The following is a 22,655-nucleotide window of genomic DNA, read 5'->3' on the forward strand; positions in this document are numbered from 1 at the left end:
CTGTTTATTTTATTTATTTAATTTTTAAAATGTTTATTTGAGAGAGAGAGCGAGCGGGCAAGAGAGAATGCACAAGCAGGTCGGGGGCAGAGAGAGAGGGAGATACAGAATCCGAAGCAGGCTCCAGGCTCTGAGCTGTCAGCTCAGAGCCTGACGTGGGGCTCAAACCCACAAACCATGAGATCATGACCTGAGCCGAAGTCAGATGCTTAACCGACTGAGCTACCCAGGGGCCCAAGCCACTGTATAAATGCAGCATCTCATGCATTGTGGGTCTGAGGTGGGCCCTGGATCTTGCATTTCTAGCAAGCTCCCAGGTGATGCTGATGTGGCTGGTGCCAGGACCACTTTGAGTGGCAAGGCTGTAACGCGAACAGTTTTGTCCATGAACCTGGAAAACCTGAATTCTGGTTCAGATTTGCCACTAAGATTCCCAGCCTGTCATTTAAACATGACCCCCTAGTCGAGGGGCATGACCCCTGAGGGATGATATAGAATCCCCCGGGGATCTTTCCTGGGGATTTGCTGAGTACTGTAGGCCCACCCATATGGTGGCTTGAGTGAAACACTAGGACACGGTGGCTGTCCAGCATCTTCTGAGTTCCAGGCCAGGCAGACACAGTGAAGACATGCAAACAGGCTGGGTATGCCTGGAGCTTGTATACGGGTTGGGGGTGGGAAGGAGCAATAAAGACAGGTTATGATTCTGTCTTTGATATGTGCTCTAAAGGAGGAGAAGCTCCTTCTCTGGGAGCTTGTGGTGGAAGAGGTCCTGGAAGATCAGGGAAGGCTGCCTGGAGGAAGGGCTTCCTTCTGGAAGCTGTGAGAGGCTCAGAGTCTCACAACCAGACTTGCCTTCTTTTGCCACGGCAGAGTCTGTATTTGGGGCCAGTTTGGACGCTTGGCTCATGCCTTTGGGTTGAGGGCCTTGGGGCAAGGGACTGCCTGCACTCTTGCAGGGGCTCAGCCAGCTTCTGTGAGCCTGGGGGGAGTGAGTGGGCTGGGGCTGGCTGTGTAGGGGTTGATGTCAGGAAGGCGAGATGCAGCAGTAGCGGAGACTTTGTAGGGGAGTAGAGAGATAGCTAGGCCCTCCTTTTTCCCTCCTGTGGGTGGGCAGTGAGACCAGTCATTCTGATGCAGGACACGATTGACCACCATGGCATGGCCTGAAGCCCCACCAAGCTGTGTGCTCCCTGCCTTCTTTTTGCCACCCAAGGTTCTTGCTTTCCTGCACGCCTCGGTCTAGCAGGGGTGGGTAGGGACCAGTTCTCTGTGCCCTGCAGCCCCCTTGTGTGTGTTGTGCTGGGAGGACTGCCTCCAGGACATGGGAGCAGTGGCTCAGGCTCCAGTGTGCCCCATGAGAGCTTCTAGCTCTCCTCGGCCTGAGATCTGTGTTTCCAGCTAGCTCCCCAGGAGGTGCCCATGCTGCAGCTAAGCAACCACTCTGTGAAGGAGGGGAGACCGTCAGGAGACTGGGCATCAGCAGAAGTGCCTGCCTCAGTGGGGCAGGTGGTTCAGGATTACCTTTGACCTTGGAGTGGAAGGGAGGCCTTTTGGAGGGACCAAAAGCCTTCAACTTTCAACTTTCCTCTTGAAGAGGTATCGTGCCTCAGTGCTAGAAGGTTCAAATTCAGTGTGAAAACAGCAGTCTATGAATGCTGTACGTAGATGGAGTGCAGGAGAGGGGAGAACTTGACTCAGCCCACTGGGTTCTAAGAGTCCCCCACCCACCGGACAGCACGTGTGAGCAGCTGGAGAGACATTTAAGCAGAATGTGTGGCCTCCCCGCAGCGGCGAGGTCTCTGGATCTGCCCTTCTCTGTCTTTTCTGGAAGCTTTGAGGCAATGGAGAAGACCCAGTGTACAGCTCATTCAGCCTCTGGCTTCTTCCTCTCCTGGTGGTTTTGGAGAGCTCGCAACCTCTCCACAGTGTGTGTTCCTTTCCAAGGACCAAGAACAGTGCAGAGACACTCTCTTTCAGCTGGAAAATCCATGTGAAAATCCACGTGCAGAAAGCCAGAGCCTCCCTTGCTGCCTCTTTACTCACAGAGGGTGAGAAGCACCAGGCTCACTCTCAAGAGACTCTAGGGGTGGAGGGTGCTGCTGGGGGTGGGCGGATGCACCCCTGTTCACCAAGTCTGCAGAAGGCGGTCTGCTGGCTGCGGGCTTATGCAAACCTGACCTCCGACCCCGAGGTGAAGACCCGGGCGCAGAGAGTGGAGACAGCTGTGTAAACTTCAGGGTGGGGTATTTATAGCCTTGGTGAGGAGCGCTGAGCCAGCCTAGAGAGCCAGAGACAGTCCCTGTGGTCATCGGCTCCGTCTCTTGTTCTCTTAAGTGAGTTTCTGTATATTATTTCTTCATTGTTGCATTAGGCATTCTGAGACTCTGTTTCCCCATCTGCAAATGAGGGGCTATTGCCCTGATCCTCTGGGTGTTTCAGAGTGGTGGCTCCCTCCATCCCAGTTTCAAGAAGAAATGCAGTATTCCAGTTTTGGGGGAGGGGAGACTTAACATGGCCTCTCAAAGTGAATGTGCTGACCCCTGGAGGCCAAGTCCCCTGGGCTCCTGGAGCTCTGGGAAAGGTGGAATGCTCATACCTGGGCTTTGGAGTCAGATCTGGGCTTGATTCTGGCTTGGCCACTTAGCCCCATCAGCAACAGCAGTAAGACAGCGGAAATGCCCTGTGAGAGCATGGAGTGGCTTGGTGCATAGGCAAGGGGCATGCAGGATGGTCATGATGCTGTTGCAGCAGACATGCCCATCTGCTGCTTGTCCCTGTGTCTCAGAGAGCAGACAGCCACACCCCTCTGAGGGGCCTGGGGCCAGTATTTGGGAAGGGTGGAAACCCTGTGGGACAAGGGGACACACAAGAGAAAGTGTGTTAATCTTAGAGTGAAGGCCGGGATCTGGGGCACCCAAGGAAACCCATTCTTGGTGTCAGAAAACCTTGGGTTCTCCCAGCCCCAGTCCCAGAAGGAAGAAGGGGTGGGGGAAGACAGAGAAAGACAGAGGGGGGTTGGTGAGAGCAGGAGAGGGTGAGCACACAGCTCTGTAATGGAAACTTGGCACCCAGCCTCCACTTCTTTCCTTCCTTAGTGCATGTGGCTTGAGCCTCGGATTGAGAACTTCTTCCCCTTTCAGCAGGCATCCCACGCTATCTCCATGGCCCCCTCCTGTCCCCCCTTCTCAGAGCCTGCAGTCATACATGCTGCCTCTGCTGGTGACATATGACATGTGAGCCATCTGCCTCCCTCCTCACACGCCCCCCGCCCTCCACCCCCTGACTAATTAGGCCAACATGCAACTTCTAGGCCCTGGCAGATGAGGAGCCAAGAATGCGGTGGACAGGCGCCAAGTGTTTTTGTTGACATTGCTCAAGTGTAGCTTTGTGGAGCAGCCTCTGCCCTAGCAGTGAAGTCTAAGGAAGCTGGAGATGAGTGAAGGGAGAGCAGTGAGAAACCAACTGTGGGTGCTGCTCCCAATCCCCTGTGTCCTCCCCGTGGCCCACCCTCTGTCCCTCCTCCTAAATCCGAGAATAGAGCCCTCCATGTCATGACCGATGGGACCGGCTTAGTCTGTAAGAAAAACACACTGGGCAGAGCATCATGTGTTCACTAGGGTTTTTGGAACTATTTTCAGTTTGTGATCGTTTCATGCTGTGTGTGCCCCATTGCTGTTCCTAATTGTTTCTGAGGAAACAACCTTCCTGGAAGGCGGTTTAGTGAGACTATTTTCACCCCTAACCTCTTATAAGGTGCAGGCTGCATTGTTGATCTACCTTGCCGTAGCTGAATACCAGATGGATTTCATCCTCTCCAGGGATCTACCAAGAATGTGGCCATTGGGTCACTAGGCCTGGGTTCAGATCCCCCTTCGACTCCTCCTTGCTTGTGACCCTGGGAGAGTCTTTCAACCTTTTTGTGCTTTGGCTTCCTTATTTGCAAATCAAGCTAATAGTTAAAAATAAGACTTGTTAAGTAAGATGAAACATGGATGGAATAGAAAGTTCTTCGTGCATAATAGACCCTCAATAAGTGGAAGCCATAATAACTATTAAATGGTAGTTGATGTGGCTGGCTATGGATAGGTTCTGATTTTAGGAAAATCTCTTCTACCCTGACATATTAACTCCCAAGGCAAGTCGACCCCAGCACCAACTGCCCTTTCCTACCTCACCAGGATTTCATGAGGACAAATGGAATGGGGTATAATATTGTCACACTTGGTTCTCCATGGAGAGTGAGTGAATGCAGTGCTTACTTTCGTCTCTCTGATTTTCTCAGACTCTGGTGTCTGTATTGGTCGATCAGTGGTTAGTGGTCAAATATATTTTTGTTGAGATAAAAATTTGTAGGTTTTGGAATCCAGAGGTGCTGCCTTAATAGTCTCTAATGCCTGAAGATATTGAATCATTATGTAAAAAAAAAATCCTCTAATTTTCTGCTACAATAGCTGGCTTTATTTTTATATCTCTTAATTGGTATCAGCTTTTCTTTCAGAATTACAGAACCATGGAAACTTGGCCTAAGAAATAACTTTGGAAGTCATTGGAAGGGACACTTGCTTCTTTGCAAATCTTTGGAGTTTTCCTAAACATTAGGATTGTAGTACCACAAAATACTTTTCTTTGACCCAGATTATGAAACAGCAGAATGGCCAATCTGTTTGTCCCTAGCACCACTCTATCTTTGGATCTCATGCAGACTGGAAGATGCCATTGTTGCCCTGCCCATATCTCTTTGTTCTTACCTCTTCAGTGCACACTGGCACTGCTTAACTTTCAGCACCTCCCTCTCATTGTCTAAGGTCTTCTTCTGGACACTAGAGCCCACCTTGGACACCCATGTGGCAGGTTAGAAATGCCAGGGAATTCATGTCCCCTGGAAATAGCCTTCAACCAATGGCAGATCAGGAATGGGTGGATACATACCTAAACTTCCTCACCCCTTGAGTGTCTGAGATACCTGTCTGCCCTGACCCCCAGAGCTTTCCAGGGGAGCCAAGCTTTAGTTTACTCATTTTGGCAATTGGCTTGAAGCGTACCCTTTGTTGGCTGGCTCCTCTTACCTGTCCCATGTCCCTGTTCCCCCCAGGTGCTTCCTGGGATCATCTCCATCCCCCAGAGAAAACACGAGCGTTCAAATCCTCGTCTTGGGCTGCTTGTGTGGAAACCCAGCCTGAGGCAAATGGGATGTCTTTCTCCACACTTTTAGATCATTTGTGACAATATGGTGCTATATTCACATTTCAGGGTTGATTGTTGGATTTTCAGACCACTGACCTTGTTTCTTTATGAGTTTTTGAAAATATTTTTCTCTGCATCTCACCATTCTTAATCCTAAGAATTAACTGTTGAGATTAACCAGAGTACACAAATGTCTTGCTTTCACCTTGAATTATCTTTGGTATTGCTCTCTCAGTTTTGACTAAACTAATATCTGTGGCCTCCATGTACGCTTTTGCATTTCAGAATCTAAACTTATTGTTTATTCTAGTTTGGCTCCACATTGTACATTTTTTATGTGAATATGCCTAGTGGCTGTTCTGACTAATATGCATAAGTCATAATGAGATATCTTGATAATTTTAAATTTGAGAGCAGATTCCATTTGAGGAAGATCTCAGTGCATGAGCTGTTGGTATTATGTGTGTCCTGTGGCTTAGGTGAGATGCCTACAAGCATTGCGATTTCCAGAAACTTCCATGAGTCTTACTTTATCCATATTCAAAGTGGTAATGGTTATTTCAACACATATACCGAGCATCTCCTCAGAACCAGGAGTGATTGGGTGTTAGAGAGGCAACAATGGACAAAGTGGACAATATCCTTGCTCCCTCTTTCTTTCCTAAGTGGTGTTGTGAGGTTCAAATTCAGTAATGAAGGTGAAATCATTTGGGCAACTAAAATCACCATGGAAATAGAGGAATGGGTATGATGACCTAGCTCTTCATTGATCATTTCAGAACACCATACTGATGTGGCTGGGTGGGATGTACCCTGTGGCCTTTCATGAACACCACATGACCCATGATCCTTATCTTGTACTTAGATCCATTTTCTGACCACAGCAACTCTGGACACTTAAGAGGTGGCCATTGCCTCATGCCACATCTTTCTTTAGTGCTAAGCCACCAGAAAGACCATCTTTGCTTGATGTTTCCACCTTCCAGTGGCTCTCTGATGTCCAGCTCTGGTGTGTCTTTGCCTTTGTCTTACTTGAATTGTCCATAGTGGTCAAGGCATTGGCCACTCTTGAAATTCCCTTTCTGCTGACCTTGCTTTATACCATTCCCCTTCCTCTTTCCTTTCATGATTCATTGCTGAATTCTTTTACTTTCCTTGCACTCTGAAACAATGTTGAGTTCTCCATAACTTCTTCTCTTCTCTTCTCTTCTCTTCTCCCTTCCCTTCCCTTCCCTTCCCTTCCCTTCCCTTCCCTTCCCTTCCCTTCCCTTCCCTTCCCTTCCCTTCTCTTCCCTCCCCCTTCCAGAAGGCCCCAGACATCATGTCTCATACTCTTCCCTGTTTGCTTATGACTCTCTAGATGCTCTCTGTTGCTTAGCTCTTTCCCCTGAGGTATCCCCACCCACATGCATACAGGCAGCTTACCTCCCTTTCCATGTTCCACAGACACTTCAAGCTCAACAAGTCTTTAACAAAACGTGCTCCATTCTCCCCTCTGATGTGCCCTTCATCATCCATCCTTTCTCCTGGCACGTTGGTTCCTATAGTCATGTCGGCTGGAGGCCTCAACACTATTAGCCTGCTCATCCCATCACGCATTCAGTGGTTCACTGTTTTCACATCTGTGCTTTCATCTGTGTATTCACTGGCCTAGACCCTGGGGACATCGACATGGTGCCCTATCTTGGACAACCCTCCAGAAGCAGATCCTGGGGAAGTGTTCAGTTGCAGTAGCTTTATTTGAGAAGTGGCTCAAGGAAATACTGGTAGGGGAGTAGATGCTGGTGGGATAGAGACAGTCATGCTGACTTAAGAACTGAATTGTACCCATCTCTTTTCAAATCTGTGTTCAGTGACGTCATGTTGGTCGTGTTGAAATTGGCCATGATGAGAATATTTACACTACGGAAATTGGCCAATGGCTATAAAACAGGACCTTTCTTTCCCTGGAGAGTTGGTTGTTAAACATTATCAGCATGTTACTGGGAGTGAGGAATTAAGGCAAGGAAGGACAGCAGTTAATAAATTGTGCTTTATCAGCAGAGTTACACTGTAGAAAACTGGAGCATATTCCCAGTTGAGAAAGAATACATACCTAATAGTCATCCCATTGGAGCGGTGAGGTAGTTAGTTATACACTCCCTACTGGTTAGTGGCTGAGGGCTGCCTCTCTTGGGCCCAGCAGGATCCAGCCACTAGAGGAAGCCCACAGGCAGTTAGAGGCAGCATGGATGAAGTACAATAAGGGCCAGGGTGGGGTGTATAGGCTCATCAGTGAGCAAATGATAGCTGATCAAGACACTGGACATGCAGCATTGGTAAAGGCTAAAACCCGACTGTTAATGATGTGTGGTAACCTTTTTCTCTCCAGACCTCGACTTCATGGACCTCCTAGGGGAAGACAGACAATGGACGGTGGGGAGGAAGTTAATGCAGGTGAACGATACTCTGACTTCAGAAGATGCAGGACTCCGGAGCAGCAAGAACTGCACTGAACCAGGTAATAGTAACAGCTTTGCTGTGGGCAGTGGCTGCCATTTTTTCTGGTTGTGTCTGAGGAAGGGCTGGATGCCATGCTTTTTTCCCTTTGAGTTCGAATCCAGACGTTCTTAGGGACATTTAGAGCAGGCATCTAAGAAACTGAAAGGTGAGATCCCGGGACCATTCAGCTGTGATTCTACCTCTGTATTCTTTTTCTAGGGCATGGGCGACAAGGTAAGTCACCATCAGTGATGCTGATATCAAAGGTGGACTCTGGTGCTCTCAAGTGGGAAACTAAGTCTGGAACAGGATGAGTGAGGATGTTCTGTGGTCATCATTGCTTTGATCCCTGGAATTCTCTCTGGCTGGTTTTTAAGCAGGAGCCTTCTTTATGTCACAATAAAGACACTGAGATTGAACCAGATCCTTACCTATGTTGTTGGTCTTTTTGGAAGAAGTGAATATTCATTTATAAGCTATTATATTTGATACCTGTTGTGTTTTTCCTCAGAAAGATATGGAACATTCTATTTCCAGTGTTACTGAACGTAAAAGGAAAACAAACACAACGTGAGTGAGGGGGACTTGGAATTGTCAGAACTCAGCTCACCGAATCTCAGGAAATGGCAAGCACCCTCTAGGTGGTTGAGGTCCTTGCTAGTTCCGACCAGGGGTCAGCAAACTTGTCTGACAAATGGCCAGACAGTAAATATTTCAGTCTTTGTAGGCCATATACCGTGTCTAAAGTTTTTGCTTTTTAAAATACCCTTTTATAACCCTTTACACATTTAAAAACCATTCTTAGCTCGCAGACTGTACAAAACAGGCATGGGGATGTATTAGGCCTGCAGCTCTTCTTTGCCAATCCTGACTTGGACTTCTCAACTCTCTGGGACCTCTTTTCTTTGCTTGATGGGGACATGGGCCCCATGTGTGCCCCCTCTGAGGGTTCAGGAGCTCAACCAAATGTTGATCCCACATCCAAAAACCAGTCTTATTTTTAGTGTCATGCTGGAAAGATATAAACAGTCTTCAGTGCAGCCCAAAGAACCTTAGACCTTTGAGAACAGAAGGTGTTCTGTGAAGTTGTGTGCCTGCTCTTTTTTGGGAAGGTGGGTAGGGGTGTCCTTCACCACCATACTGAGAATTTTAACAGTCACTTTCCAAGCAGAGCAGGAAGGAATTAAAAATAGATTACCAGCCACCCCCTCTCCCCCCCCAAAAAAACCCACAATAGCCCTCAGCACTACATAATCTATATTCCTCAAGCTGGAAAATTCAAGGGTCACCATGGCTATTATTAAATGCTCTGAAGGAACACTCTTGAAGGTTAGTGAAGCACATAGTTGCTATGTGAGCTAGAAGTGAAAATGGATGTGACGGGTTCGAGTGCCACACGCAGCAGACAGAGCCTTTGTAGAGCCGTTTGTAGAGAGATGTGCCAAGAACCCTGGTTACTGATCTGGCATTGTAGCCAAGCATTTTTCAACATCTTTCTGGAGCTAAGAGGCTGATGGTGGTTGGGATGTCAAGACAGGAAATACAGCATTATGGAGGCCAGTCGTCACCTTTGGTATAGGAAAGAATGGAGTCACATAATACAGTGACTGGCTCCAGGTTGGGTTCAGCCACCATGCTCTGGGCCAGTGGTGATGGAGGGCTTCTGTTCCCTGTTGAGGGATGTGTGTTGAGGGAGGTGGTTTTGTCTCTGTGAGTGGCATAGAGTATGCTCACTGTGTCAAGAAGTGTCTTTCTCAGAGTGGCATGTGTAGAAGAATAAACACATTAAAAGGCATTGCAAGAGAGGAAATGACTCAGTTCCAGGTAGAAAACATGCCCAGGTTTTTAAAAAGAGCACAAGCCCAGCACCTGCTGGTGTTGGCAAGGAGGGCATAGGGGGAGAGAGAAGGAAGGGCTTCTAGAGGGCAGCAGGAGGACTGAACAAGAGCTCATAATGCTGCTTAGAGGCAGTCCAGAAAGAATAAAGACCCAAAAGGAATATTCTCGATTTCTTCATTTGTGTGCTATGGGAACTGGGCTTGATTTTCGGAGCCCTTGACTCCGAGCCAAATTTACAGGGAAAGTGGTCATTCCTGAAACAAGGAGGGATCTTTTTAAGTCCTGATACATCAAGGGCCTGCCTGGAGCCTCCGTTCTTCACCAAGCCTGCGGTGACCATTCTGTTTGCTGAATATTTCCGCTACAGAATGTCTCTAACTGTGCTGTCCAATATGGACACTCAGTGGTGACTTAAATTCAAATTAAATACATTAAAAATTCAGATTCTCAGCTGCACTAGCTACATGTCAAATACCCAATAGCTGAGTGTGGCTTGTGGCTACCGTATTGGAGAGCACAGATCATAACATATTTCCATCACCACAGAAAGTTCTATTGGACAGGCAGATCTAGAACTTCCATTTGTTTTTGAACATCTCCTCGTCTTCCGGGCTTAATTGGAAGCACCTCAAGGAGATAAAGTGGACATGTAGATTTGAGAGCTCAATCTCTTCCTGGGTTTTGGAGTCCTACTCAACCTCATTTGAATCCCAGCTTAGAAGCTCTGGGCTTTGGGAGAAATAGGCTTTCTAAGCATCTGTCTGCTTCTCTGAGAAATGGAGATAATCATTCTGACCTTTCATGACTGCTGTGAGAATTGGTAATGAAGTAATAAGAACAGCTTAGTGCCCTGTGTGTGGTGGTAGTTCTGTAGTGGGAGCTCACTCGTGTATTTCTCACTCTCTGCTGGGGGCAACCATCCCTCCATTACAAGTGGGTCATGGAACTACCTTCTCCAGCCACTCCTCACAGGAATGGGCACATACGGTCCATCTGGTTCTGTCAACAGGCTGTTGCCTCAGGTGGCCCAAGTCCGAGCAGTCAGCCAGTGGGGCTGAGATGTCCTAGCACCATCTTCTAATACAGACAAGCTTGAAAGATCTTGCCATGGTAATGAGCACAGCGCCTCTGAGGAATGCTCTGTTTCTACAAGAACGTGGCCAAACCATGACCACGGACACACATGCCCCCCAGTAGCCTTGGTGCTCTTTCCAGAATGCTGTTGGAGGTCTGCTTCTCAGTCTTGATGGAACAGGTATTTCATGCAAAAATGCATGAAAATGCTTTATGAGCTAAAGCACTCATAAGATCCTGGTTTGGAAAATTTAGTAGTTTTCATCTTCTCTGTCTCTAACTCACTATGGGAGGGGAGGACTGAGCTAGAGTGAGCCAAGGCCCAGTTGCCCTGGTTTCCTTAAGAGGTCAGAGTAGCCCTGTATGCAGAGAATATTGCATGCACTGGTTGAATGCTTAGTGTCTGCTCTCAAGAGTCTTAAAAAAATTTTTTTTAATGTTTATTTATTTTTTTGAGAGAGAGAACACGAGCAGGGGAGGGACAGAGAAAGAGGGAAACACAGAATCCAAAGCAGGCTCTGAGCTGTCAGCACAGAGCCCGACGTGGGGCTCGGACTCAAAAACCATGAGATCATGACCTGAGTCAAAGTCAGCCGCTTAACCTACTGAGCCACCCAGGCACCCTGCTCTCAAAAGCCTTAAATGTAGGGCTAGGAAGTGAGCCCTGTGTTTCTGGACCAGCTTTCCTTCCTCTTTGTTATGATGTCCACGGAGCGAGAATGTACTTCCAAAGATGATGCATTGGGGTTCCCTCTGTGCTCAGAGGGGCACTTATTTACTCGGGGACCTGAGTGTTTGGGGTGCCAGCATTTGCCATGGCCAAGTGAGTAATGGTGCCAGGGTCACAGGCAGGAGTTAATTTGGCTGTTGTCATAAAGTACATCTAGCAGAATTTGTGATGTCACTGGGCTTCTCAGACTGTGTTCTTGGAACCCTTAGCCTCAGGTGCCATTAGAGTAAGTAGGTTCAGAGTTTGGAGATGGAATGACCTTATAGTCTCTGTTCAGGATATGGGGCTAGTTTGCTTTCTCAGATGTCAGTTTCCTTATCTATGAAATAGATCTGCAACTAGTTTATCCTTTCTATCCCTTCCACTGTACAGATCCAATAGTTGCATGAAGTTTCAAGACGAGAGATTCATGAAAACTTCCAGCCCAAGCTGCCCTGCTCCACTGCCCTGAATAACTTCTTTGCATTTGCAGAATTGCTTGTCATACCCCCTCCTTTGACCCTCATTCCCCTTTCCTCTTCTCCTCTACCCCTCTCCTGCCCCCTCTCCCTGTCCCTCTCCTTCTTCCTTCCTCTGGAAACCCTGTACCCAGAACACTGCCCAGGGAAAGACCAGGATGCAGGGTGCCTGTTACAGTGTCAGCGCTCTCTTTGGTTGGTGTGACAGCACAGAGATGGCACAGTTTTCATATGACAGCTGCCACTTTAAAGATGCATTTTTTTGCAATATTTTGGAATTTATTTTTAAATGGCATTATCCGCCCCCCCCCCCCCGCTACTCCAAGACATGATTTTGGTGGAAATTGGTAATTTTGTTTTTACCTTCAGAACTGCATGAAAACGACTAAGCTCTGGCTCCAATTTTTCTGCAATTATTCCAGTCCTCTGTGAATTTTTAAGGTTGTTTTCTTAAACACTGACACTGCCGATTTCATCTAGAGCCTGGAAACATATTGTTTTTTGGCAAATAACACTTGAAACTGTTTACTCAGATGACCTATTAAGTGAAATTTAACTTTGAATAAATTTTATCCATGGAAAATTAAGTTAGCTAAATGTAATATTGAGAGTGGTGGACAACTGTGGCAGAAATGAACTCTTTGTCATTTTTATTTGTGCACTTTGCAGATTTTTATTTATACACTTTGCAGTCTGTCTCCAGAAGAATCTGTCATCTTTTGGTTTTTAGGTCTTTGATGTTTTAAGGAAATAAGCTTTTCCTGAGTGCCTCCTTCAAATAAACTTTGGAAGAAAGAAGCTATTTAAAATGATAGCCTTTGGCATGGGCTTCGTTCTGAGATCACCGGATGTTCTTTTGATACAGGGCTCATCTCCCTCTCTCTGCCTGGCTTAATTGGGTCTAAGGTCCCTGAAGATGGGAAAGACACCCCAGGCCTGTGTTGTAGGTACCTATGGGGCATGCCAGGAGGGTTTACTGAATCAGGGGTCTACTGAAATGGCCAGAAACTACATGATCTGAGAGCCAAATGTGAATTGTAATAGAGGAGGGAAGTCAGAGGTCCATAAAAGGGAAGCAATATGGAATAAATACAAGGGGTGAGTATGGCCCCAGATTGACAGGCAACACAGACTAGTTCAGGCCGCAGGTCACAGACAAAGTTAAGTGTTGGGGTCCTACTGTTTCCTTTAAAATTTTTTTTAATGTTTATTTTTGAGAGAGAGACAGTGTGAGCAGGGGAGGGAAACAGGCTTGAAGCTCTGAGCTGTCAGCACAGAGCCTGACATGGGGCTTGAACTCCTGAGTCGTGAGATCATGACCTGAGTCAAAGTTGAATGCTTACCCGACTGAGCCACCCAGGTGCCCCAGGGTCCTACTGTTTTTTGACTTTAAACCATAACATCAAGGCCAGTTGGTCTAAGCAGGTGGGTGGGGGGATGGGTGAAGTAGGTGATGGGGATTAAGGAGGGCACTTGTCATGATGGGCCCCAGGTGTTGTATAGAAGTGTTGAATCACTATATTGTACACCTGAAACTAGTATTACACACTATATGTTCACTAACTGGAATTTAAATAAAAACTTAAAAAAAAAAAGGCCAGTTGGTCTGAAACCACAGGACACAGGGTTGGGCATGACTAATCTACGAAGCGTCAAAAGGCCACATCTCTTATCTCTTACATGAAGAAAAAAATATCCAGAGTGGGTGAGTGGGTGAATGCACTTGTCAGAAGCAGAGGAGAGCCCCTCCCCCAACTGTCATACATAGATACTGCAAACATACTGGTGATCAGGTGGAAAGCCTGACATTTGCATGATTTAGAGTAGCACTGTCCTGTGGAATTAGAATGCAAGCTACAGATGGGGGTTTAAATTTTCTAGTGGCTACATTAAAAAGGTAAACAGAAACAGGTGAAATTTACTTTAATAATATGTTTTATTTAACCAAATACATCCACAGTACTAAAAATGACAAACTTCAGTTGTCCCAGTGTTTTATCCCTGGGATTGAACCCAGGAAAGAGCTAAGGGTTTGTTTTTTTTTAAGTCTTAAAATCTATACTTTATTATACTCGCTTACTGAACTTTCACCAGCTTCCCTCTGCATTTGTAATTTTCATAATGATTCAAAAAATAGCTGTTGACATTCTTAAGTGCCACAAGTTAGACACTTATTGTGATCTGCTCTTTAATTTGTGTCAGATTCTTTACTGGATTAGTTAGACAGGGTAATAGTAGCTGCTGTAACAAAGAAGTCTAGCTTTGGGAGTTTAACACAAAAGCAGTTTTTTTCTTTCTTGTGGAAGGTTCTGGTCTTTGGGGGCCCTGTTTTAAGAGGTGGTCCATGGACTCTGAAGCCTTCCATTTCGAAGCTTTCTCATCCTCACACTTGGTTTCCAAGGTGGTTGTGCTTCTCTGCTTTAAGAGGCAAAAAGCATGGAGATTTGTGCATAGCTGAGTGTGAGATCCTCACTCCTGCTCACATTCCATTTGTCAAGGCTCAGTCACAGGACAACTTCTCACTTCAAGGGAGGCTGGGATTTGTATGCTAGCAGAATGCCCTTGAATAAGAGACAGCAGACCTGGTGAACAGCTAGCTAGTCTCTGCTACATTATTCCCCCCCTCCCCCCGAACTTGTTTCTTTTTATCTGTTTACAAGAGCAGTATTCTCCCTCTACATCAAAATCCTAACCCAGACTGACATCTTCTGAGGTGAACTTAGGTCTTGGTTTAACCTTCATGATTCTTACTTGCTCAAGGTGACATAATTCAACTCTCTCTTCACCTTGGGAGGGTCACAAGTCAGGTAGGAATGGTCCCAGTTGTGCCTAATTGCAAATTGCATTTCTTCTTTGTAAATACAAGAACCCTAGGAAAAATGATGAACATTTGATACATGAATCATTGGCAATAATGTAAGAGTTTAAGTTCCAGAGTAAACCCTAAATCTCAAATCCATCACTTTCAGCCTGTGAGATGCCAGGTGAGTTTCTTAAATTCTTTGAACCTCATTTCCACCATTTGCAAAATGCAAATTAAGACACCCACTTTACAGAGTTGTAATCATGCAGTGAAGTGAGCTATGTGAACAGCTGGAACCTCAGTCTGTACATGTTCATTAAATTGTGGCCACATTGTCTTTGTTACCAGAAATACAATGGAAGGCAGAGTGATGGCAGTCATTTATAAGGATTTTGCCACTCTGAGGCCCATTAGGACATGGTGGGATCATGAAGACTGTTTTAAGGATGGATAGCTTATTGAGTATAGTTTGGCCACAGTGCAACATTCTTAGAGCTGTGCGAAGGAGACATGTCCAGAGATTAACTAGGAGACTTCTGACTAATGCCATGTTCTGGCCTCATAGGCCACTGTATAGACACATAGGATAAGATAAGGAGTATAGGGTTTTCTACTTCACACTAATGAAGGGCTTAGAAGTCTCCAGCTCTGGGAGGAAAGGGCCAGATGCTATTCATTTCTTCTAGCTACATGATCCCTTTAGGACTTATGTCTTGAGACATTCTTAACAGCCTTGTTCTTTAAAAGCAGCCTGGGCAGACTAATCCAGTCAGTGGTACCTAGAATCTTCCCAAAACACAGGTGAAGGATGATAAGCTCTGCTCTTAGATGCTTTTGTGGGCCTGCCTATTTGCGCAGGACTTTAGACCTTCAAAGCAGTTTTACATTCACTAGCTTATTGGAACATGTTTGGATCTTGGAACAAAAAATATTTGAAAGTGAGGAATGACTGTATTGTTTGCAGATAAATTAGACTGAGAGCAAGGCAAGTTGAGTTAAAGAATTGAGAATTCATAGTCATAAATGTGGAAAGAAGCTTAGGGATTCTTGATTCCAAACATTTTTCCTCAAGCCAAGGCTCAGCAAACCATGGCCCTTGGCCAAATCTGGTCTGTTGACTGTTTTTGTAAATAAAGTTTTATTAGAACACAGACATACACATCCATCTATGTGTTGTCTGTGGCTGCCTTTGCTATATGAAGGCAGAGCTGAGTAGTTGCAACACAGACCATAGGTCCTGCAAAGCCTAAAGTATTTACTCTGTGGTCCTTCATAGGAATGTTTGCTGCTACACCCTGCTCTAGGCCCTGGGACTGGCACCTGATGTGGCCTGGAGGGGAGGTTAAGACAAGAAAAAATCCCCCCTCTCCCTGACCCTTCCCCAAGATGGTGCCTGTGCCATATTAAAACTAGTGTCATGTTAAATATTTTTAATATTTAACATGACACCCCTGGGCTGCAGGGGTCTGTGAGTTTTACTTTACTGCTTTCTCTCCCACACATAGATACACAGTCAAGAACCTTTAATGTTGTCTGTCCATATTGTAGGGATCTGTTTAAAGTAGAAGAGGTAATGTTCACTCCCATAAAAATGCTTGAAAACCACTGGTGTGGACTAATGCAATCTTCCTTACACCTGGAATTGCTTCCCTTTTTGGTCAGAGGATGAAGCATCCATGAGGGGCTGGTTGCTGGGGAGTGTGGTATCCCCAGAGCTTACCTTGCAGGTACCCCCAGAGCAGTGAGAAGTGAGCTCACCTGTGTGTAGAGGCCACGGGCATTGGAATGGGGTGGCCAGGAACACCTACCTGCCTTGGGGTCAGCTCAAGGGTTAGTCACCTCCTGGCCCTGGTGTACCCCTTGGCTGCACCTATGTGGCCTCTTGATAGTGACAGTGGCATCCACTTCTTCCTTGAGGCCAGGGAGCAAATGTGGCCCTGGCCCCATCTCCAGCTCTATGGGAGTTCATTCTTACCTGCTCCCTATTCCTTGGTGGTGCCGCAGCACACCCCAGGTGATCTGTGGACTTTTTTCTTGAATTACACATTCCAAAATGATCTTGTGCCACAGATAGCCTCATTGTACAGTTGAAGCCAGGACTGAGGTCTAGGGGCATGAAAGGGGGTACGAAGGGTGGCATGTCCAGCATCCACCTCTGGTTGGTAGTAGAGTAAGGACTAGTCCTTGCACGTCTCGACTTTTCCTGCCTCTGGCCACAGGGCTGGGCCATGTCCCCTCACCTTGTGTGCGTGTGGAGTCTGCCTGAAATCACACCTGCAAATCGAGGTCAGCAGGAGGACACTACCCTGTTCTCATACAGGTAACTTAATGGTTCTCAAAGCGAAGCCGACCGGCAGCAGCCCTGGGAGCTTGTCAGAAATGCTTGTTCCTGGGCCCCACCTGAGGTCTGCTTCGCCAGAGCCTCTGGGAAGTGGGCCCTGCCATCTGGGTCTTCACAAGTACTCCTGGGGCTTGTTAGGTGCACTTGAGTGCGAGGAGCCCTGGCTTAGTTCCCTGGAGTCCCCTGGGGAGATTTTCAATCAGGCCCCACTCCACACCAACACAACTCAAGTCTCTGGGACTGAAAACCAGGCTTCAATGGCTTGAGAGCTCCTCAGTGATGCCAGGGTGCAGTCAGGGCTGAGACCGTGGCCTGAGGCCACCTGCCTCCATGCACCAGCCAGCTCTGGAAAGCTGGTCCAGAGGAAGAGAACTGGCATTCCTTGTGAGCCACACAGACTCCATCATGGGGGGACAGTCCTTGGGTTTTGTTTCTAAGACTTCTTCCCCTGAGAAACACCAGGATGGAGTTTCACCTAGCTGTATTTTAAAATGTGTGTCTATCAGGGTCGGGGGGGAGTGTTCCTGCCTTGCTTTTCAGGGGATTTCCTCTTGTGTTTTAGACCTTGGGTGGTTGCTGAGCACTTGTCTCTCCCATCATGATCTCAGTGGGCACTTTGATCCTGACCTCACTGGGACATGCTCAGGTCTGGGGTAGACTCTGGGAGCTTTAGGGTAGGATGAGGCCCAGTCAGGGCGTCTCTCCTCAGAGGCTCATGGCAGCTCCTCTGGGCCTCAGACTTTTAAAAACAGGCTATGTGGAGTAATCAGGCAGTGTGGCTGAGGGCTATGGGGAGGGCATATCTGAGTTAGTGCACTGAGTGTGCCTTCCACAGACTGCATACTTGGGCATCAGGCAGCCAGCCTATTGCTTCCTCCTACGTGGGGGCTCCCCATGGCCTGTGGGCTGATGGCCACCCCCAGTCTGAATTTACTGGGTTAGGCCCTATCTATGCCCATGACAAAGTTCACATTCCACCTTGGAGAGTAAGGTTAAATAAGTACATGTCTGGATTTTCATATTGGCGCTTCTGAGGTTCCTGATATAGTTTAAGCCATTAGTTTGGCTAAAATTTCTATAATAGAACAATAAAATCCCTGAATTAAAGATTAGCAGCTTTTTTTAGAAGCGGACTCAGAACAAAATAGACATGAGCCCAGCCCAGTGGCTTGTCCATCCCTGCCAAGGCCTTTCTGCACAAAGCCCAGCCTGGCTTCCTAGCCCTGAGACTGCACGGAGCCTCAGGGCTCATCCAGTGTCCATGCTGTTGGGATTAGGGGTACTTAGCCGAGAAAGGGAAGAAACAGGATGCAGAGTACTGGGGACAGGCCACTCTAGAAGGAGCATAGGACTGGGGTCTGTGTAGTCAGGCTGGACTCACTTAAGCATCTATTACCTCAGTCACTAAATAGGCATTCAGAGTTCCCACCCTGCCTTGGACTATTGAGAGAAAAAAGAGATAAGGGGTAGCCATGTTTTATAAAGTACTTCTGGGCAGAGGTAGGGATGTGGACCAGGGTTCCACAGACCTGGAGAGGAGTCCTGTTTTGATACCTATGGGCTGTAGGATCATGGACCAGTCATTTAAACTCTCAAAGCCTTGGTTTCTTCCCCTGAGAAGTGGGATAATTCATGGTACAAATCTAAAGGGTTGCCATGAAGAATCAATGGAATAAAGATTGTAGAGCAGCACACAGCAGATGTTCAATGTGTGAATGGATGCCCATATTTTGAGCACCCACTGTGTGCTAAGGGGTTTCATAAGCAGGGCCTCAATTAGTTATGCACAAGAGATTGTGGTTATTGATTAGGGTGTTGATTAGGGTATGGAGATTTCTATAGGAGGAAAGTAAACAGATGTGACATACTAATATTACACAGGTACACCTCATTTTACTGCACTTTGGTTTATCTTACTTCACAGATACTGCATTTTCTTTTTACAAATTGGAAGTTTATGGCAATCCTAGGATGGGCAAATCTATAGGCACCATTTTCCCAATGACATTCACTCACTTTGTGTCTGTCAGTCACATTTTGGTAATTCTCACACTATTTCAAACTTTTGGAATTCTTATTATATTTATTGTGACGGGTGATTACAGCTCACTGAAAGCTCAGATGATGGTTAGCATTTTAAGTATCTTTAATTAAGTTTCACACATTTTTTTTTGGCATAATGCTATTGCACACTTAATAGACTGCAACAGAGTGTAAACATAGCTTTTGTGTGCACTGGGAAACCAAAACATTCATGTGACTCACTTTACTGAGACATTTGCTTTATCCCAGTGGTCTGGAATTGAACCCACAACATCTCTGAAACATGCCTGTAATATGTAGGTGGAAAGTAAAAATATTCTTTAAAAACATTTTTTTAACATTTATCCGTGTGTGTGTGTGTGTGTGTGTGTGTGTGTGTGTGTGTGTGTGAGAGAGAGAGAGAGAGAGAGAGAGAGAGAGAGAGAGGGAACGAACAAGTGGGGGAGGAGCAGAGAGAAATGGAGACACAGAATTCAAAGCAGGCTCCAGGCTCTGAGCTGTCAGCACAGAACTGGATTGTGGGGCTCAAACTTATGAGCTGTGAAATCATGACCTGAGCTGAAGTTGGACGTTCAACCAACTGAGCCACCCAGGTGCCGCAAAAGTAAAAATGTGCTTAATTGTCAAACCTTACATGTTGGCACATGAACAGCCTGTCAGCATCAACCTCAGCCCTCCCAGTGGGTCTTTCTTGGGAAATGGGAATTACACTTACCTGAATTCTTGTTGAAATGTCCTGGGAAAATCCATAGAAAAATCACTGGTAATGGGAATTTTGGTCTTAGTAGATGGAGTGTGCGAGGTTGGCTGTCCAGAATGGATATTGACGGATAAAAGAAGAGGCAGTGAAGGGCAGTGAGAAGGTGGGAAAGAAGCTGGGATTGTTCTGTGCTCGATTTTGCCCATGTTCACCCTGCACGTCTGCCCTTTGGACGTAACTTTGTCAGGTCATTTGAAAAGAGGTGACCTGTGTTCCATGGATAATGATCCTTCCATATTCCAGAAACAGTTCCTCCCCTGCCTGTGCCATTTTAACCACAAGTACTAGACCAATTTATTAAGTTAAATTATAGTTTAATGCTGAATTTAAAGGAAGAAAAATCAACACAGCTGTACCCATCCCTCTGTCCAGTGTTTTTATCCATTGATGCTAGTTTCATGCAGAACATTGGCCCCTTTGCAGGAATCATTTCTGTTTGTGGCTCACAAAAAGGTGTTCCCTTGCCTGGGGCCCAGGATGAATGGCGCTTGGTGGTTGCTGAGGGTACACAGACTCTCAGTAGTAAATCTACTCATTGTAAATCTAGAATTATTGTCTTTTCAATGCCACAATTTCATGTGCTGTTTATTTATGAGTTTGTATCCCCTCTCCCCCATCCAGGCTCAAGAATTCTACTTTCAGGTACTTTTGTTTTCACTCCAGCATTTTATTATAAAAATTTGCAAACATACAGAAAAATTGAAGGGATTTTACAGTGAACTTAGACTCAGGACCTAGGTTCTGTAATTCACATTTGACTCTACTGGCTTTCTCACAGATTTGTTCATCTAGCCAGCCCTGTATCCATCCATCAATCTGCCCTGTTTCAAATGTTTTTTTAATTTATTTTGAGAGAGAGGGAAACCATGTGTGGGTGCGTGCAAGTGAGGGGCAGAGAGAGAGAGAGGGGAAGATAGAATCCCAAGCAGGATCCTCACCTTCGGCACAAAGCCGACATGGGGCTTGAACCCGACAGCCATAAGATTATGACCTGAGCTGAAATTAAGAGTCAGATGCTCAGCTGACTGGGCCACCCAGGCACCCCTCTCCTGTTTAATTTAGTGGATTTCAAAACAATTTGCAGAAATAAATACATTCCCTCTCCCATAGTTTAGCATGCATATCATTAACTAGAGTTTATTGTTTGTTTATCCTTCTTTTTGGGTAATGTTTATACACAATGAAGTGCATGCGTCTTAAGTGTCCCATCAGTGAGTTCTGACATATGCATACAGTAGTGCTCCCAATCTCTATCAACATCTAGGGCATACATCACCCCAGGAAGTTCCTTCATGCCCCTTCTCTAGAAACCCCCGGCCCACCCCTCACATAACCACTCTTTTGATTTCTGTCACCATAGATTAGTTGATGCTTATTCTAGAACTTTATATCCAGGAATCATAAAATATGTACTCTTTGATGTAAGACTTCCTTGTTAAAGCACACTGTTTTTGAGATTCATTCATGTTTTTGTGTATAGATACATCCTTTACTATATGCAAGCACACACACGTTTACACATGTTGGTAAACATGTATATATGTAGATTACACATACACATGACAAACTTTCCATGTAAATCTTAATATGTTGGGTATATTTCTCTCTAGGAAATGCCTTACAGATTTTGGTCACTTCTTTTAGAAACTTATTTAGGGACACCTGGGTGGCTCAGTCAAGTGAGCATCCTGGACGACTCTTGATTTCAGCTCTGGTCCTGATCCCAGGGTTGTGGGATCAAGCTCTGTGTTGGGCTCCATGCTGAGCATGGAGACTGCTTAAGATTCTCTCTCTCCTGCCTTCTGCCCCTCTCCACTACTCATGCACACACACTCTCTATCAGAGAAAAAATTTAAAAAATAACAATTATGAAAAAAAATAAATTGGATCCACTTTCAAAGAGACCTTTGTGATGTCTGGCAAATTGGTAAGAGCTTTGGTTGACCTGGGGTTAGTTATAGACAAGGGCCAGTCATCCCTAATGCCACCTCTCACTCCCCCCCGCCCCCCCGCCCCAGAGCAGAACCATGGACTGGAGCCAGAAGTGCTCTGATTGTAGGAAGGGAAGGGGGAGGGGTTGGAAGGGGTGATCTCCCTCATCCTTAAGGCCTTATAAGCTCTCTGGATGCAGTACTGGAATTCAGTTATTCAGTTACAAAAAGAAGTGGGAGAAGCAGAGCTGTGAAGGTGGAGAAAACAGTCTGATTCATTGAGTAAACAGCCATGTGCATTCTGCTGTGGAAGCTGCTTCATGGAGGCCTGTGTGGCATTCTTTCCTGCTGGAGCTGGGCATGCTCCTCATCACAAACAGCATCAGAGAGAAAAGGACATTCTCTCTCCAAGCATCTCACTGGGAACTAGATGCCTATTTGGGGAAGAGGACTAGCTTTGCATTAAAGTGGGAACTGTGTGTGTGTGTGTGTGTGTGTGTGTGTGTGTGTGTGCGCATGTGCGAGGGAGTCATGTCTTTGGAATGGAGGAGATCCTCATTTTCCCGAACAAGTTCTCTCCAAGCAGAACCTTTTGTTGGCACAGGTCTTCATTTGTTTGTGTTCCATGTCTGCTTGTCTGCAGTTCCTGACACACAGGTTGATTTGGAGTAGGTAGTTGAGGTACACAAACAACTTGTACAATGAAGAATACCCTTGGTGATCATTAATTTCATGTTGTAGCCATCAAGTACCTTGAGTCAGTTCTGGTTCTCTTAGAAGCACACACTGAGACAAGGGTTTGGGTCCATGGAATTTATCTGGGAGGTAATACCAGGAAACACCAGTAGGGAGTAAGGAAGAGAGAGAGGGAGGATGTCTGACATGTCAGCCAGTTACCATTGGGGACAACAGGGTATAGAAGATACCTTTGACCCCTCCCCTCCAAGGGTGAGGGAGCCGGGTTATGTATACACCAGTTCCCAGCAGTCATCAGTTGAGAGCCACTCC

The 22,655-nt window shown here is 46.2% G+C and overlaps 1 protein-coding gene across 4 annotated transcripts in view; it reads left to right on the forward strand.

Moving 5' to 3' along the window:
- Positions 1 to 22,655, forward strand: part of SLC24A3 (solute carrier family 24 member 3) — a 500,862-nt gene that overhangs the window by 54,649 nt on the left and 423,558 nt on the right. For all 4 annotated transcript variants that reach the window (XM_042931727.1, XM_042931724.1, XM_042931726.1 and 1 more), the window contains exon 2: positions 7,559 to 7,687. In XM_042931727.1, coding sequence (XP_042787661.1) covers positions 7,559 to 7,687 — 129 coding nt within the window. The remainder of the gene's footprint in view (positions 1 to 7,558; positions 7,688 to 22,655) is intronic.

This window comes from Panthera leo, chromosome A3 (assembly GCF_018350215.1).
Source record: "Panthera leo isolate Ple1 chromosome A3, P.leo_Ple1_pat1.1, whole genome shotgun sequence".
NCBI classification, from domain to species: domain Eukaryota; kingdom Metazoa; phylum Chordata; class Mammalia; order Carnivora; family Felidae; genus Panthera; species Panthera leo.